At 39.8% G+C, this 19,567-nt stretch overlaps 2 protein-coding genes and 1 long non-coding RNA gene across 3 annotated transcripts; 2 read left to right on the top strand and 1 right to left on the bottom strand.

Annotated features, from left to right (window-relative positions):
- Positions 1-6,097: 6,097 nt before the first annotated feature.
- Positions 6,098-9,501, top strand: LOC146478346 (uncharacterized). Its single transcript, XM_085111871.1, has 3 exons — positions 6,098-7,020; positions 7,330-7,816; positions 8,772-9,501. The coding sequence occupies exons 1-3, from the start codon at positions 6,664-6,666 to the stop codon at positions 9,110-9,112; spliced, it is 1,185 nt and encodes a 394-aa protein (XP_084967997.1). The 5' UTR covers positions 6,098-6,663; the 3' UTR covers positions 9,113-9,501.
- Positions 9,502-11,362: 1,861 nt separating this feature from the next.
- Positions 11,363-14,047, bottom strand: LOC146478345 (uncharacterized). The gene is made up of 2 exons (XR_014865105.1): positions 13,968-14,047; positions 11,363-13,559 (listed from the first exon to the last, which is right to left on the bottom strand). It is a non-coding gene; the product is annotated as an uncharacterized LOC146478345 (long non-coding RNA).
- On the top strand, positions 13,334-18,774 carry LOC146478344 (uncharacterized). The gene is made up of 3 exons (XM_085111892.1): positions 13,334-13,621; positions 13,949-14,435; positions 14,777-18,774. The coding sequence occupies exons 1-3, from the start codon at positions 13,460-13,462 to the stop codon at positions 15,115-15,117; spliced, it is 990 nt and encodes a 329-aa protein (XP_084968018.1). The 5' UTR covers positions 13,334-13,459; the 3' UTR covers positions 15,118-18,774.
- The last annotated feature ends 793 nt before the right edge of the window (positions 18,775-19,567 follow it).

Below are 19,567 nucleotides of genomic sequence, written 5' to 3'. Positions count from 1 at the left end.
GGGGGGGGGGGGTGGATCTAGAATATGTTTACTTTGTTATTCAAGTCTAATTTATTGTGACATCTGGCTTTCACAGTCTTAACTTAGAGGATTGGCTTGCCTAGAGACGCGCGTTTTCAAAAACGCGTTAAAACTACATTCGAACCTGTATATAACGGCCACCCTCGGGACTTGAGGAACTGGCCGCTTAATACAGGTGGCCGCTTAATACAGGATCACTAAAGATACTCACTGGGCGTTGTCTAATGTCAATTTTAATGGTGTGTCATACAAAAACATTTCATGCGAGGGAACAATAGGACAATCAACACTCTTTCAGGAGATCAATACTTTAAACAAAGCTCAGTGCCAACTTGTATTATAACATAGCGCGCGTGCATCCTAATCTAATTCCTATTGGCGTCATCATGGTACATTTCTCAACATACGCACGGCCGTGCGTCCATCCGATGACGTGTGCAAGTCAGATGGGGGAAGCATGTGTGCCTGTGTTATTAAAAAAACTTTTACAGAGAGACAACACCATAAAAAATGTATATTTATAAGAGCTTGAAGTTCAACGAGCGTTAAGATTAAACCGATATGAGAAACCATTTTCGCCCTTTTTTTTGTACAGAGAATTTTGTAATTAATCGGGAACAAAACCTGTTTTCCAGGAATCATTACCTTTATTTTCTCTATGTTAAAAAATAATTGGTTCATGCTTTTAGCTGTGCGTATATCGAGTTATGGATGCACTTGGGAAGTTTGGAGAGCACTCAAGAAGCTAGAGTTGCTCTCGGCTACGCCTCGAGCAACTCTTACGCTTCTCTCGTGGTCTCCAAACTTCCCGCGTGCATCCATAACTCGATATACGCACGCTAAGCATGAACCAATTCTTAAACTTAATGGTATAATATACGTAACATTGTGTAAATGCACTGTGCAATAAATTGTCCTCTACTCTTGTACGGTGTACGGTACTGTATTTCTAACTCACTTACTTACGTGACTTGCAGTTCACAACAAAATATCTCATTCCGTCATTTCATAGTTGTTACGATCGAAGTGGAGTTATAACGGCAATGTTGCTAATTAAAAGTAACACAATATATAACAAAATTCTTCAAGTTAAAATAGGAATAGGGTAAGAATTACAGCGACTTAAACAAGTGTGACACGTGCGTTTGGCACCTCGGAATTTGAAACTTTAGTTTGTAGAGCAAATCGTTGACTGTCGGCACTGCCAGCGACAATTCCTGTTATCCATGGTACTGTGTATATAGCTTTTCCATTCAAGGGTGGCCGCTTAAAACAGGTAAAATTAACAAAGAAAGACAAACATGGGACTGCTACAGCGTGGCCGCGGCTGCTTAATAGAGGTGGCCGCCTAATACAGGTAACAAATACAACGTTTGTATGCGCGAAAAATCGGGACTTTAAAAAGTGACCGCTTAATAGAGGGAGACCGCTTAATACAGGGCCGTTATATACAGGTTCGACTGTACTGCAGTAGCCTTTCGACAGGCAATCCTGTAAAATATAATGGAAATTGTATACGTTTCGTGACCTTGTATGTCGGAAACAAATGCTATCTGCTTTCACCTCTAGGGGAAATGAAATTTAAGTTTCTATTTACGCGGGATGCCCTGAGGGGGCATACCGTGTCTTAAAACGGGTCGATTTCTTTTTTTTTTCTTCCTCGTAGCTACAAATCGGTACATTAATTTATTCATTAAACTCACCCCTCTCCTACTCGGGGTGTATTGTTCTGATTGTCTTCAACAGAAGCAGCCCAATCAAAATCCATTCTTGTCGCTTATATCGCGAGGGAGGGGACCCACTCACCCCTACCTGTGTGACGTCAACGCATCATTTGATCTATTTATTAAAAACAGATTAAATTTGGCCCCATATTGTTAACATGTTCTGGACTCAAGTGTGCCGTTTTCAAACGGAAATTTCACCATTTTGAAGCGGCAAATCGAAAGAATAACTTCTAAGAAGCACCCAACATTTAAAACGGTGGAAATTGGTAAATTCCTGGCGAAGGAATCGTGCTTTGTTTGACAGTCTTAGACCACGACGCGAGACTGAAAAGAGGTCATTGAGAAGCTTACGTTATCGCAATGGAATTCCCGCAATTTCCCTTGAAACCCTGAGTAGCGTAACGCAAGGGAAACAACGTAACGCGATCGTCGTGACTCAAACTATTCCATTAGCAAGGATAGTTTTATCAATCGGCGAAGCATACAGTTGGAATAAATGAATCAGCCCCAGCATCACGCGTAATGCCAGTATAGCAGGCATCTTGTTTAAATTCGATTACCTACTCACACTCTTGAAAAAAAAAAAACAACTATGAAATTTTCGAGCGCAGTTTTAAATCACTTTAACTTATTACGCGGGATGCCCTGAAGGGGCATACCGTGTCTAAAAACGGGTCGATTTCTTTTTTACGCGGGATGCCCTGAGGGGGCATACCGTGTCTAAAAACGGGTCGATTTCTTTTTTTTTTTTCTTCCTCGTAGCTACAAATCGGTACATTAATTTATTCATTAAACTCACCCCTCTCCTACTCGGGGTGTATTGTTCTGATTGTCTTCAACAGAAGCAGGCCAATCAAAATCCATTCTTGTCGCTTACATCGCGAGGGAGGGGACCCACTCACCCCTACCTGTGTGACGTCAACGCATCATTTGATCTATTTATTCAAAACAGATTAAATTTGGCACCGTATTGTTAACATGTTCTGGACTCAAGTGTGCCGTTTTCAAACGGAAATTTCACCATTTTGAAGCGGCAAATCGAAAGAATAACTTCTAAGAAGCACCCAACATTTAAAACGGTGGAAATTGGTAAATTCCTGGCGAAGGAATCGTGCTTTGTTTGACAGTCTTAGACCACGACGCGAGACTGAAAAGAGGTCATTGAGAAGCTTACGTTATCGCAATGGAATTCGCGCAATTTCCCTTGAAACCCTGAGTAGCGTAACACAAGGTAAACAACGTAACGCGATCGTCGTGACTCAAACTATTCCATTAGCAAGGATAGTTTTATCAATCGGCGAAGCATACAGTTAGAATAAATGAATCAGCCCCAGCATCACGCGTAATGCCAGTATAGCAGGCATCTTGTTTTTTTTTTCTTTTTTTTTTTTTCTTACTCGTAGCTACAAATCGGTACATTAATTTATTCATTAAACTCACCCATCTCCTACTCGGGGTGTATTGTTCTGATTGTCTTCAACAGAAGCAGCCCAATCAAAATCCATTCTTGTCGCTTACATCGCGAGGGAGGGGACCCACTCACCCCTACCTGTGTGACGTCAACGCATCATTTGATCTATTTATAAAAAACAGATTAAATTTGACGCCATATTGTTAACATGTTCTGGACTCAAGTGTGCCGTTTTCAAACGGAAATTTCACCATTTTGAAGCGGTGAATCGAAACAATAACTTCTAAGAAGCACCCGACATTTAAAACGGTGGAAATTGGTGAGTTCCTGGCGAAGGAATCGTGCTTTGTTTGATAGTCTTAGACCACGACGCAAGACTGAAAAGAGGTCATTGAGAAGCTTATGTTATCGTAATGGAATTTCAAAAATTTCCAGTGAAAGTCTGGGTCGCGTTATACAAGGGAAACAACGTAACGCGATCGTCGTGACTCAAACTATTCCATTAGCAAGGATAGATTTATCAATCGGCGAAGCATACAGTTGGAATAAATGAATCAGCCCCAGCATCACGCGTAATGCCAGTGTAGCAGGCATCTTGTTATAATCCTTATCTTAAATGAATAGGCCCGGTTCATACGTCGAACTTTACATGAGCCGAACCTAATACCTATTAAGGTCGACCCAAATAATTAAGTTCGGCAGTTGATTCAGACGTCGAACCTAACTGAAGTCGAACTTAATTAAAGCTAAAGTGAGAAAGTAGATTTTCGTGGTCAGCGGCTGTTGTTTTTACTCAAGAAGATTTAAAATGGCTGGAAAGATGAATTCTGACATGGAAGAGCTTGTTTGGTAAAGTAATAAAGACAGGCCAAACACGGCTCCTACTTGTCGAGATAGGAAGAATATGACCTTCAAAGCTAATTTGCTCTTACGTGTACGTCTTTCAAAGATCTCCCTTTTCTGTACGAAAGTAAGGAAGGGTCTTTGTAGATCTCCCTTAGCAGAGGCAGATTTTCTATCAAGTGTCATTTACCAGGAGCCATAATCAGGGATGGAGACCGTAACGAGATGCCATTTTGACTTGTGGGCCTGTCCCCATGTGTTGTACCAAAAAAATCTAATTTTAGAAAAAAAATTGCGCCGTACGAGCGTGCGCGCACGCGTGTAAACGGCCAGGATCGCGCGTGGAGAAATTGAATTTTTTTCCACCCGTTCAAAAGGGTGTCCAAATTTTGAAATTCTGCCAGGGAATATCTCCTCAGTGCCTACATTTAAGGAATTAGACTCTCACAAAGAAAAGGTAACAATTGAAAGAAGACGGGAAAAGTTGGAATAGGCGGCCTATTGATCACTTGACTCTCACAGTTAAGTCAAAAAGGCGCCAAAACGGTGGCGCTGCGTGCGTTGCTACTGTTGAATGAATGAAAAAATCTTACACTCTATAAATAAGATATTTTAACAGGGGGCCCACGTCACAAAATGTGGTTTTCAGTGAGGCCCTGCATAAATCTAACGTAAGAATACATGGACATGTACTCAGACAGGTAAGGACTTTTTTATCTTTAGTGCATTTTTTCTCAGCTGCTTTCTGTGTCACATACAAGGTAGTAGCCCCACGCAAATTTGCGTGTATTCACGCGGGTATATGACGTGAGGGGGGGGGGGGGGGGAATTTTTTCTAAATATGGATTTTTTTGGTACAACTCATGGGGATGCGTGGACCCCACGCTTACGGTCTCCATCCCTAATTATGGCTCCTGTATTTACTCATCTGAATTGTTTTAGGCTACGCACAGAAGGGCGATCCTCAAAATGTTTTTGCGGGTTTTTAGTTTGTTTTGTAGTGCCGACATTCTTTCGCGGAGGTTGACTTCTGAAAGAGTTTAATTATAAGGTTATCGAGGAAACCTCTGTTGCGTAATCTCTGTTTGAATAGAGTAATGTTTTCTTCAAATGTTGTTTTTGAAGATTTTATTCTGAGAAGTCTTGACGCTTCGCCTTTGATATAGCCCTTATTGGAAAGTTTCTGTCGGTTAGAAGTGCGTGTGCACATCAAGAATAGATTTTTTTTATCTTTCGCATCGCAGACAAGTATATTTAATTGTTTGGAAACAAGAAGAACAAGCACATTCCTCTTTTCCCGCCATCTTGTTCAGAATGAAGTCCTCAGTTTGCGCACATGCCATGTCGATGGAATGCACAGACGTCCGGGATAGATATAATTTATATAATTTATACGTAACGTATGCATTTGGTTCGGCACATAAAAAGTTCGACGTCTGAATCGAAGTCGAACTTTTGCCGTTCTATTCGACTGGCGCAGTCGAATAGAACGGCGGGTCGACCCAAATACAAATCTGTCGATCCCAACTGATTCATACGTCGATCTTTACATGCGCCGAACCAAATGATTAGGTTCGGCTCATGTAAAGTTCGACGTATGAACCGGGCCTAAGAATTACATTGGGTTTTTTCTGACAATAAATAATAACTAAACTTCAACAATCTTCGCGTAAATTATCAATTTTTTTCACGTTAAAATCAAAACAGAAAAAAAATAGGAAGTACAGAAAACTGAGACCCTCTTGAGTTGCTTTAGGAATACCGTGTCATCATTTGTGAATCTAGAATATGTTTGTTTTGTTGTTCAAGTATAAACCTGCATTGCGACATCTGGCTTTTACAGTTTTGGAGCATTAACCTTTCCAAAGACGCACGTTTTTTCAAAAGACGTCCAACTCTGACTGGAGTGTTTTGACAGCGCAGTCAATCAAGTTAAATATACAGGATTTGTGTAAATTTTGTGGTCACACGTGTTGGAAACAAATGAAATTAAAAAAGGTATGTATAGCTGAAATCTAATAGTGTTGTTGTTTATACCACAAAATGTTGTGTTCGTTGGAATTTTATTAAGCACGCAAGGCTCAACACCCTTCTTCTCAACATGAACTTTATTAAAAAAATCTCTTAATATTTATTGCTATAAGGCCTCTTTGATTCGTTCGCTAAAGATAAGACATGGCAACTGGCGCCAAGCGCGGGAAAACGCGTGCGGCAAAAACACGATTGGTCTTGGTTTGGATTCCCATTGGTTCAGAAAGTGTTGCGAGTTTTGTTAACCAATCACAGAGCGTAGTAATGCAAAACCAAAGCAAACGCGAAATTACTTTCGACACTCAATTGAAAACCGCTCTTTTAGCCGTATGAACTTAAGGAGAAGAACCCCGCCAACACTAATAACCCGTTTGAGGTTCCGGCTCGACAACCTGCAGAAAGCTGTGTCAGTGTTTGTACGGACTATAGACTTGCCACAAGTCGACCTTCGCGTATATAATCCATGAATTCATGATGAATTTGAGAACGATTTGAGTCGTCTCCAACCAAGAAACTTGCGTGGAGAAGAACAGTTTTGTAAGGGACTTTTAGAAAGTGTACTTGCGTCGCTATACCAAACGCTTCAAAAGTTACTAATCTCATTTTGTATTCGCTTTTTATAGCCCTACTATGGACCTTGTATGCCTCCTACAAGTGGCATCCCTGGTATCTTACTTGACTCTCCGCACATTGGTTTACGGGAAGGAAAAAGCTAATTGCCAACAGTTCAAGTTTGTCATCGACGAAGATGTCATTCATGACCACATCCTTGAAGGTCACGTGTTTAAACGATTGACCGTCGCCAGCACCGCCAAAGGTCACATGATGTGTAAAGATGACTGTCTCTGTGCATCTATGAATTATTTCCCCTCTGCAAAGGAAAATAACTGTGAGCTTAACGATGCTAACAAAGACATGGAACCATCTGCAATGAAATGGAAATCAGGGGCGAATTATTATGATCTAGTAAGGAGTTATACGGTGAAGGTAGGTTGAGCTCAACAGTCGACATTGTTGTTTGTTTCTTTGTATAACGGCTTGTCTTCTTTCGGTTTCTCTGCATGCATGTAAAAAACGGGGGTCCTCTTTTTCGCTTTCTTTTTTTGGCGTCCCTCCCCTCCCATTCCCTGACTACGCCTGTAACAGAACTGTAAAAAGATGCCAAAAACATTTAATTGCTAATCACCAAAAGAAGAACGCAAAATAAAAACTAAACAGTAGAACGAAGTTGAAAATAAGACATATCCCGACTAAGGAAGGAAACTTGCAGCTTATTGTCTATTTTTAACACTTTAGGAGGGAAAGGAATACATACCAGGCAAACATAAGTGTGTTAACCGATGTTGTCGTCCCAATCCCTGTGTAAACGGAGGAGACTGCAAGGAGATCTGTAACCCCAAAGGAACACGGTTCAGCTGCACCTGTCCTGTCACTCACACTGGTCAGCGGTGTGAGACAAAGCTTGCAAGAAGCTGCAAAGATGTCACCGAAAACAATGGCAACTTAACTTCTGGAAACTACACCATCTACGATTCAAAGAAGGAAAAGTTTCCCATCTACTGCCACATGGAAAGTAAAGACGGATTTGTTTGGACCTTGATTCAATCGTTCTCCTTGGGTAATAAAGGTACGTTCGAAGACAAAGGATTTGGTGTGGATTTCCCAAAGAGTGACGCCAATAGTTATGTGGATTGGAGCGCTTACCGTCTGTCCGTGTCACACATGCAGTCCCTGGCTGATCACTCCACACACTTGCGAGTCACCTGCAACTATCCTACTGAAGGTAACATGCACTCTACATTTTTCCCAGACAATTTCTAAAAAAGTCCTGAATTTTCAGGGCGTTTTCTCAAATATTAAAATACAGTTGAACCTCTCCACAACGGCCACCTTGGGGACAGAAGAAAGTGGCCGTTGTAGAGAGGTGGCCGTTATGGGGAGGTAGGGGTGTAATATGACACCTTTTTTCGGGAAGTACAACATGTTTATTAAGGCAATCCAATCTTAAATAATATAGAGAGGTGAAATACACAATAAAACGTAAATAATGTTTCGAATCAAAATGTTAAAAAGACGAAACGAGCAAGGTTCGCAACATTCGCTATATTATTGTAAACAATTTATGCTTACTGCAGCATATAAATGGAACACAGTCAAAATACGTATATCATTAAAATGGATACAGAAACGTAATGTTCCGAAGACAAATGTGGATTACTGCATCGGTTTATAAAAAATGTGTTTTTGACCCGGTTTTTTTGACAAAAAAGTACTGTACTGGCCGTTGTCGAGAGGTTATTTTGGCAGTTGGGGACGCACTTTGGTGGCCGTTGTCGTTGTAGAGAGGTGGCCGTTGTAGAGAGGTTTAAACAAGAGCTAATGTATGGACTGTCCGCCGGGACAAAAAATTGTGGCCGTTATAGAGAGGTGCCGTTGTGGAGAGGTGGCCGTTAGTGGAGGTTTGACTGTAGTTATTCAGGTTCAAAGTCGCCGCGGGCAGATTCCGTCCCCCTCGCCAGGCTACAAAGGGTTAAAACTTTGTAGAAAATATTGTTGCTTACCTATTTCTGAAAAAAATTTATTATGGATTCCAATGGCCCTGCTAAGATCCACGTCCCCTACACAGTCAAAAACAGAGCAAAAATACCTCTGTATTTGAAAGCTCTGTTCTTAAAATGGGTTAATTTATGGTAACGCAAATAATCAGCTCTCTCTTCTTTTTCTTCATGTTGTTGAAGGTCTCAAGTATACAGACTACGCACGCGCCAAATTAGAAGGCCACGATATCTTTGGTACCTGGTCGTTTCGTTGTCGCCACTACGAGTACATTAACATCCGTAGCAATTATTGTAGCGACTGTACTGCATTGACGAAACAGACAAATGGCAGTGCTTGGCTCATCAACAGCTACGACAGTAAAATGAAGTACGGATGCGATCTTGACGGACGTACGGGTGGAAATGGTCACGAAAACAACTTCGGAGTGTATCGGAACGCGACTATCCATCCTGCGCATCGCTGCTCGTCATCGCCTGACTCTACAACTCAGTACTGGTTTGGAGCTTGGCATAACTTGTAAAAAGCTAAATCTACTAATTCGGTTCGGTACATGAAAACTTCGACGTCTAAAACGAGACTAATTACATGGAATTTTCAAATGAGTGTCGTAAAACAAAAACGAAAGAAACCACCTTAACCAATCACAACAGATGTAAGCAACGCCATCAACCAATAAGAACTCAAAGCAGATACATGTGACCGGTGCACAGCGCGGGAAAACGCGTGCTAGCAAGTCACGACGATTGAGTTTGCTGAGAAAGTGGCGCAAGGTTTAGTTACCAATCACAAAGCGTAGAAAAGTAAAACTAAAGTAAACGCAAAATAGCTTTCGACACTCAGTTCAAAAGCAACCTCTAACTCTGGTTGAGCGGCGGGGTTTTTCAACTTTTTCTGAGAAAACAATGCACTCAGATGAGCATTTTAATGCTTCTTAAAAGAAGTTTCTTCTGAAAATCCACTTGGTGACAGAAAGTAACAGGATGAAGTCGAAAAAATTGTTTTTTCATCGATAAATTATTAACAAAGCTGTATTTGTATTTATTACACGTCAGTAATCCCCATCCGGGATGTTACATATCGGATGTTACAAATAAGACCTCTTCTTCTCTAGATGAACATGGTTATGATTACTGAAATAAGAACAAATCCACAAGCTCAAGCTCAATGTTGAGTTAAACCAACGTTCAAGTGGCTTTATTTTTCTTCACCGCGTGTGAATACATATATATACCAAACGTCAGTTTTTCTTGACTTTGTTCCTTATGCTTTGCGCACGTTGATGGGACTCAAGAGCTAAGCCAAGGTCACCAAGGGCACGTTGTGCGTCCCCGAGTGAATTTTGCTATCGTGTTGTTTCCAAACCCTAGCCTCGTCCCCCGTCGCCAGTCGTCCTTCATTGGCGTGCGGCCGATCGTGACGTCACTCGTTGAGCTGATCTCGGCTCGGCTCGCTCGATAAGAATGATTAGATCTTGAGAGCGAGGCTGATCATCCCATCTGGAGGAAGTTGAAGAGGGAGGGGTGGGGGTGAATCTAGAATATGTTTACTTTGTTATTCAAGTATAATTTAATGTGACATCTGGCTTTCACAGTCTTAACTTAGAGGATTGGCTTGCCTAGAGACGCGCGTTTTCGAGAACGCGTTAAAACTACTATAGTAGTCTTTCGGCAGGCAATCCTGTAAAATATAATGGAAATTGTATACGTTTCGTGACCGTGTATGTTTGAAACAAATGCTATTTGCTTTAACCTCTTGCGGAAAATGAAATTTAAGTTTCTATTTTTAAATTCGATCAGCTAGTGACTGTCGAAAAAAAAACAAGCATGAAATTTAGACGCAGATTCTCGAGCACAGTTAGTAACTATAACTTATAATAATACTTTTCTTTAATAAAAAAAACTTTGCGCTAAGAATGACAGTGGGTTTTTGTATGACAATAAATAATAAATAAACTTCAACAACCTTCGCGTAAATTATCAATTTTTTTGTCGTTAAAATCAAAACAGAAAAAATAGGAAGTACAGAAAACTCAGACCCCCTTGGGTTGCTTTAGGAATACCGTGTCATCATTTGTGGATCTAGAATATGTTTGTTTTGTTGTTCAAGTATAAACCTGCATTGCGACATCTGGCCTTTACAGTTTTGGAGCACTTACCTTTCCAGAGACGCACGTTTTCCAAAACACGTCTAACTCTGACTAGATGAGTGTTTTGACAGGGCAATCAAAAATTTGTGTACGTTTCGTGGTCATACGTGTTGGAAACAAGTGAAATTTAAAAAGGTATGTATATCTGAACTCTAATAGGGTTGCTGTTACCACAAAACGTTGTGTTCGTTGGAATTTTATTAAGAAAAGCTAGGCTCAACACTGTTTCCTTCTCAACTAGAACTTTAAGCCGTGGTCAAATGGCACATGATAGTCGATGATAGTTGATGATAGTCAAAAACTATCATCAACTACTATCAACTATCAAGCGGGTGGTCAAACGGCTCAAAGAAACTTGCAATAGCCGAGGATAGTGGCGTTGCGTTGTTAGAAACCTTCGCTCGGATGAATTTTTCGCGGCGAAAGAGGGCGGCAGTCTGCTTCGTTTTCCTTCAGTTGTTGGAAGAGCTAAAAGAAAATGAATCTAGAGAGGGCTGGAGGAGAAAACAGCCGACCGAAAAACTGTCATCGACTATCATGCGCTTGGTCAAACAGGAAAAACTATCTTCACAAACTCATTAACAATTCATCAAGCCACAAACAAGGCAAATCACTTCTGTGAAGGAGGTTTAGAAATGTAGTCTTAATTATCATAAAATTTTGTGAACTTTTGCTACGAATTTCTCCAAGAACTATCAATAGTTTGAGAAGCTATATCAAACACTCGAAAGAGTGTTTCCTCCTATTTCCAAACACCTCGAATTTGATTAAAATCGGCCGGCCTCGTTTTTCCAACCTACTTCTCGGTGTTTGGAAATCGGAGGAAACACTCTTCCTCGTGTTTGATATATTACATTAACTATCATGAAGAATTTGAACACGCTTAAAGTGAATGACAGTTGATGATAGTCGATGATGGCCCATGATAGTTGGTGGTGAAACGAGCGCGCGCTTTAAGTATCGGCATCGACTATCATCAACTATCACTGACTATCATGCGCCGTTTGACCAGAGCTTTAAAGATAAGACATGGCCGAAATCTGGACTTAGTCCGATATTTCACGAAATCAATGAAAAAAGGGGCTGAGTAAAGAATTTTCGTATAAAAAAAAAACCGAACGGCAAGCGAAGAAAAAGGTCTTAGAACGATTTTATAGCGGTTTTACAAGACAACAGTTTGTGTGTCGTGTGTAAGGACCCGCAAAAAAAAAAAAAAAAAAAATTAAAAAATATGTTTTATTGGGTGCTTTTGCCCCCTTATTTGAGAAAACTACAAGATAATTTTAAAGCTTTCATGATCTTCCGTGATCTTTGTGGGTCGATCAGCCAGGTGGCAAAATGGCACCCGCGACTGAAGATTTATATTAAATAATTTTTATCATATTGCTGGTTCCACAAGTTTCGCAAGTTTAAAAAGGCACCGAGATTATTCTGCATTTTGATCAAAACTGCTGAAATATTTGACAAAGAACCTTTCCCTTAACATGAAATTGCTCTTTCAACTCCACAAGGAAAATATTTTAGGCGATTTCTCGGAAGAACAAATTTCCCTTAGATACATCTCAGCCATTCGCTGCTAAAGGTAATTAACACTAGTTTCTGTACACTAGTACGGTCATTGTTGACAAAACTGAACCACTATTTCAATGTTTCTATACACACAATATATTTTTTTGACCATTCAAAATGGCATAAAAATAGGTGACACCGCCCCTTTAAATACAACCGCAGCTTGAGGACTTGGATCAAAACAGTTAGCTCCTTCAGTGTTTGTGTTGCGCCTCGGGGTAAAGTCATAATTTATCGATTCACCACATAAGTTTGAAAATTACAAATTAAACAAAAATACAAAATAGAAACTGGCGAGGAAGACTAAACAGAAAAACTAATTAAAAGGATTATAAAATTTGACTTCCTCGGTACCAGTGAAAGAGCGGTTTCCAATTGAGTGTCGCAAAAGACAAAACGAAATTAATTACTCTGGCCAATCGCAACAGATGAAAACAACGAAATGAGCCAATCAGAATTCGACACAAATACAGGCAACTGGCGCCAAGCGCGGGAAAACGCGTGCGGCCAAAACACGATTGGTCTTGGTTTGGATTCCCATTGGTTGATAAAGTGTCGCGAGTTTTGTTAACCAATCACAGAGCGTAGTAATGTAAAACCAAAGCAAACGCGAAATTACTTTCGACACTCAATTGAAAACCGCTCTTTTAGCCGTATGAACTTGAGGAGAAGAACCCCGCCAACACTAATAGCCCGTTTGAGGTCCCGGCTCGACAACCGACAGAAAGCTGTCTCAGCGTTTGTACGGACTCTAGACTTGCCACAAGTCCACATTCGCGTATATAATCCATGAATCCATGATGAATTTGAGAACGACTTGAGTCGCCTTCCAACCAAGAAACTTGCGTGGAGAAAAATAGTTTTGTATGGGACTTTTAGAAAGTGTACTTGCGTCGCTATACCAAACGCTTCAAAAGTTACCAATCTCATTTTGTATTCGCTTTTTATAGCTCTACTATGGACCTTGTATGCCTCCTACAAGTGGCATTCCTGGTATCTTACTTAACTCTCCGCACATTGGTTTAAGGCAAGGAAAAAACTAATTGCCAAAAGTTCAAGTTTGTCATCGACGAAGATGTCGTTCATGACCACAACCTTGAAGGTCACGTGTTTAAACGATTGATCGTCGCCAGCGCCGCCAAATGTCACGTGATGTGCAAAGATGACTGTCTCTGTGCATCCATGAATTATTTCCCCTCTGCAAAGGAAAATAACTGTGAGCTTAATGATGCTAGCAAAGATATGGAGCCATCTGCAATGAAATGGAAATCAGGGGCGAATTATTATGATCTAGTAAGGAGTTACACGGTGAAGGTAGGTTGAGCTCAACAGTCGACATTGTTGTTTTGTTTCTTTGTATACCCGCTTGTCTTACTTCGGTTTCTCTGCATGCATATGTAAAAAGGAGGTCCTTTTTTTGTTTCTCACATTTCCTTTTTTGGCATCCCTCCCCTTTCATTCCATGATAACGCCTGTTACAGAACTGTAAAAAGAGGCGAGATACATTTAATTGCTATTTTTTATTCTAATCACCAAAACAAGAACGCAAAATAAAAACTAAACAGTAGAACGAAGTTGAAAATAAGAGATATCTACTAACCAAGGAGACTTGCAGCTTATTGTCTATTTTTAACACGTTAGGAGCGAAAGGAATACATACCAGGCAAACATAAGTGTGTTAACCGATGTTGTCGTCCCAATCCCTGTTTAAACGGAGGAGACTGCAAGGAGATCTGTAACCCCAAAGGAACACGGTTTAACTGCACCTGCCCTGCCACTCACACTGGTCAGCGGTGTGAGACAAAGCTTGCAAGAAGCTGCAAAGATGTCGCCGAAAACAATGGCAACTTGACGTCTGGAAACTACACCATCTACGATTCAACGAAGGAAAAGTTTCCCGTCTACTGCGACATGGAAAGTGAAGACGGATTTGTTTGGACCCTGATTCAATCGTTCTCCTTGAGTTATAAAGGTACGTTCAAAGACAAAGGATTTGGTGTGGATTTCCCAAACAATGACCGCAACAGTTATGTGGATTGGAGCGCTTACCGTCTGTCCCTGCCACACATGCAATACCTGGCTAATCACTCCACACACCTGCAAGTCACCTGCAACTATCCTACTGAAGGTAACATGCACTCTACATTTTTCCCAGACAAATTTCTGAAAAAGTCCTGAATTTTTAGGGTATTTTCTCAAATATTAAAATAGTTATTTATGTTCAAAGTCGCCGCGGGTAGAATCCGTCCCCCTCGCCAATTGAAGCTTTGTAGAAAATATTGTTGCTTACCTATTTCTGAAAAAAAAATATTATTATGGATTCCAATAGCCCTTGCTAAGATCTACGTTTCCTACACAGTCAAAACCAGAGCAAAAATACCTCTGTTTTTGAAGGCTCTGTCCTTAAAATGAACAAATTTATCGTAACGCAAACAATCAGCTTCTTTTTTTTTCTTCATGCTGTTGAAGGTCTGAAGTACACAGACTACGCACGTGCCAAATTAGAAGGCCACGATATCTTTGGTACCTGGTGGTTTGTTTGTCGCCACTACGAGTACATTAACATCCGTGGCAATAATTGTCGCGACTGTACTGCATTGACGAAACAGACAAATGGCAGTGCTTGGCTCATTAACAGCTACGACAGTAAAATGAAGTTCGGATGCGATCTTGACGGACGTTTGGGTGGAAATGGTCATGAGAACAACTTCGGAGTGTATCGGAACGCGACTATCCATCCCGATCATCGCTGCTCGTCATCACCTGCCTCTACAACTCAGTACTGGTTTGGAGCTTCGCATAACTTATAAAAAGCTAAATCTAATAATTCGGTTCGGTACATGAAAACGTCGACGTTTGAAACGAGACTTATTATATCGAATTTTCAAATGAGTGTCTTAAAACAAAAACGAAAGAAACCACCTTAACCAATCACAACAGATGTAAGCAACGCCATGAACCAATGAGAACTCGAAGCAGATACATGTGACCTGTGCCTAGCGCGGGAAAAAGAAGGCGAGAAACTCACGACGATTGTGTTTGCTTAGAAAGTGGCGCAAGTTTTAGTAACCAATCACAAAGCGTAGAAAAGCAAAACTAAAGTAAACGCGAAATTGCTTTCGACACTCAGTTGAAAACCAACCTTTAACTCTGGTTTAGCGGCGGGGTTTTTCAACATTTTCTGAGAAAACAATGCACTCAGATGAGCATTAAGAAGTTTCTTCTGAAAATCCACTTGGTGACAGAAAGTAACAGGATGACGCCGAACGAAAAAATTGTTTTTTTCATCGATAAATTATTGACAAGGCTGTATTTGTATTTATTACACGTCAGTTATCCCCATCCGGGATGTTACATATCGGGTGTTACAAATAAGACCTCTTCTTCTCTAGATGTACATAGTTATGATTACTGAAGTAAGAACAAATCTACAAGCTCAAGCTCAATGTTGAGTTAAACCAACGTTTCAGTGGCTTTATTTTACTTCACCGCGAGTGAATACATGTATATATATATTAAACGTCAGTTTTTTTGTTTTTGTTCCTTATGCTTTGCGCACGTTGATGGGACTCAAGAGCGGAATCAAGGTCACCAAGGGCACGTTGTGTGTCCCTGAGTGAATTTTGCTATCGTGTGGTTTCCGAACCCTAGCCTCGTCCCTCGTTCCCAGTTGTCCTTCATTGGCACGCGGCCGAACGTAACGTCACTCGTTGAGCTGATCTCGGCTCGGCTCGCTCGATAAGCATGATTAGGCCTTGGGAGCGAGGCTGATCATCCCATCCCAGAGGAAGTTGTGGAGGGGAGGGTGGGGAGTGGATCTAGAATATGTTTGCTTTATTATTCAAGTATAATTATTTTATTGTGACATCTGGCTTTCACAGTCTTAACTTAGAGGATTGGCTTGCCTAGAGACGCGCGTTTTCGAGAACGCGTTAAAACTACTGCAGTAGTCTTTCGACAGGCAATCCTGTAAAATATAATGGAATTTGTCTACATTTCGTGACCGTGCATGTTGGAAACAAATGCTAGTTATTTGCTTTCACCTCTTGCGGGAAATGAAATTTTATTTTTTTAAGTTTCTATTTTTCAATTCGATCAGCTAGTCACTGGACATTACTCACACTCTTGAAAAAAAAAAAACAACTATGAAATTTAGACGCAGATTTTCGAGCACTGTTAGTCACTATAACTAACAGCGGAGCTCCGCGTTTGGAGCCCCATTGATAAGGGATTTTGGTAAACCCATGTATGCGAAAAATTTTGGTTATGACGTCACTGTCCGTCCGGCGTACGTACGTAGGTACGTACGTCCGCCCCTCTATGTAAGCCATTGTGAAATGTAACACTTAACCTGTGCGCCAACCCGCGTTATTTCGGTGGGAAGTGGGATTGGTTACTTCTTTTAGAAAACAAACGAGAATTTTGGAGAACACTGATTTCTTGTGTTCGTTGAATATGTTGTAAAACTACATATGTCGAAAAAGCAGGAGACTAATAAGCAAATTTGAACCCCGAGAGCGACGAACAAACAGGCGAAATGTCAGTTGAAAACAAACATGAGGTGAGCTGGGTGAGTAACATACTTCAAATTATACACAAATACTTAAATCGTTGCCATATGACAAATATTCGTGGATAAATTAATTTTGAACATTCACAAAGCTATTCACAGAGGTGTGTCTTGTGTAATTCATTCGCAGAGCACATTTGTATACACGCAGTAAACGTTTAAATAGTTCGGACCACAACCAAACATTATTTTTCCTGTATTTTCCTTTTGTTAACGTTTACTTATAGACTTGAATTATTTCTGTAGGAGAAATATTCACAGAGTTATGTGTTATTTTGAACATTTTGAGTTGGAATTCTCTAATTCATTCGACATTCGCAGCGCATAAGTTTTGTAAACACGCTCTAATTTTTAGCGCTCACTGAAATATTTCGGACCACAACCAAACATTATTTTTCCTGTATTTTCCTTTTGTTAACGTTTACTTATAGACTTGAATTATTTCTGTAGGAGAAATATTCACAGAGTTATGTGTTATTTTGAACATTTGGAGTTGGAATTCTCTAATTCATTCGACATTCGCAGCGCATAAGTTTTGTAAACACGCTCTAATTTTTAGCGCTCACTGAAATATTTCGGACCACAACCAAACATTATTTTTCCTGTATTCTCCGTTTGTTAACGTTTACTAAGAGACTAGAATTATTTCTGTAAGAGAAATATTCACAGAGTTATGAATTGTTTTTAACATTTTGTGTTGGACTTAACTAATTCATTCGCTATTCTCAGCGCATAAGTTTTTTAAACACGCTCTAATTTTAAGCGCTCCCTGAAATATTTCGGGCCACAACCAAACATTTTTTTTCTTGTATTCTCCTTTTGTTAACGTTTTCTTTTTCTCCAAGAGAAATATTCACAGAGTTATAAATTGTTTTGAACATTTTGAGCTGGACTTGTGTAATTCGTTCGCAATTAACAGCGCATAAGTTTTGTAAACACGCTTTAATTTCAAGCGCTCACTGAAATATTTCGGACCACAACCAAACACTATCTTTTCCTGTATTCTCCGTTTGTTAACGTTTACTAAGAGACTAGAATTATTTCTGTAGGAGAAATATTCACAGAGTTATGAATTGTTTTGAACATTTTGTGTTGGGCTACTCTAATTCATTTGCCATTCGCAGCGCATAAGTTTTGTAAACACGCTCTAATTTAAATTAAAGCGCTCACTGAAATATTTCGGGCCCCAACCAAACATTATTTTTCTTGTATTCTCCTTTTGTTAACGTTTTCTTTTTCTCCGAGAGAAATATTCACAGAGTTATGAATTGTTTTGAACATTTTGTGTTGGGCTACTCTAATTCATTTGCCATTCGCAGCGCATAAGTTTTGTAAACACGCTCTAATTTAAATTAAAGCGCTCACTGAAATATTTCGGGCCCCAACCAAACATTATTTTTCTTGTATTCTCCTTTTGTTAACGTTTTCTTTTTCTCCAAGAGAAATATTCACAGAGTTATGAATTGTTTTGAACATTTTGTGCTGGGCTTGTGTAATTCGTTCGCAATTCACAGCGCATAAGTTTTGTAAACACGCTGTAATTTTAAGCGCTCACTGAAATATTTTGGGCCACAACCAAACACTATTTTTTCCTGTATTCTCCGTTTGTTAACGTTTACTAAGAGACTAGAATTATTTCTGTGAGAGAAATATTTACAGAGTTATGAATTGTTTTGAACATTTTGTGCTGGGCTTGTTTAATTCGTTCGCAATTCACAGCGCATAAGTTTTGTAAACACGCTGTATTTTAAGCGCTCATTGAAATATTTTGGGCCACAACCAAACATTATTTTTCCTGTATTCTTTTCTTAAATTTTAGTTAGAGACCAGAATTATTTCTTTAGGAGGAATATTCCTATAGCCATTGATTGTTTTGAACATTTTGTGCTCGCCATTCGCAATTGCACGCGTGGAAACATTACGTGGTAGCCCAATTTTCTTTATTATCCGCATTTTACACTTACACAAATGCATTAATAGTTTCCACAGGAGAAATATTTGAAAGAGAGCGTAATTTTTTCATCCACAAGTGTTTTATGCTCTCGAACGTCATCGGAATTCAGCAATGTGATCTCGCACGATCAACAAGAACAGCTTATGGTTCAAAACATTTTCCGCTGACGCGTAAAAAGTTCGCTTTATATGCACTTAAGATATACACTGTATATAACTCAAGACAGGATGAAGAATTTGTAACGTAACATTACGTTCATACAATAAGCAGAGTAGCATGTATATAAATGCTATTAAAAAGGAATTGCGTGGAGCTCCGCTTTTAGGCTTGACTAAATATATATATATATATTAATAATACTTTTCTTTAATAAAAAAAACTTTGCGCTAAGAATGACAGTTGGTTTTTGTCTGGCAATAAATAATAAATAAACTTCAACAACCTTCGCGTAAATTAACTCAGACCCCCTTGGGTTGCTTTAGGAATACTGTGTCATCATTTGTGGATCTTGGATATGTTTTTGTTTTGTTATTCAAGTATAAACCTGCACCTGCAGACATCTGGCTTTTACAGTTTTGGAGCATTAACCTTTCCAGAGACGCACGTTTTCCAAAACACGTCTAACTCTGACTGGAGTGAGTGTTTTGACAGCGCAATCAAAAATTTGTGTACGTTTCGTGGTCATACGTGTTGGAGACAAGTGAAATTGAAAAAGGTATGTATATCTGAAATCTAA

Source organism: Pavona decussata, unplaced genomic scaffold (genome assembly GCF_977016875.1).
Source record: "Pavona decussata unplaced genomic scaffold, jaPavDecu1.1 SCAFFOLD_64, whole genome shotgun sequence".
NCBI lineage: Eukaryota > Metazoa > Cnidaria > Anthozoa > Scleractinia > Agariciidae > Pavona > Pavona decussata.
Note: the sequence above shows the minus strand (reverse complement) of the source record. Positions and strands in the feature narration are given on the sequence as shown.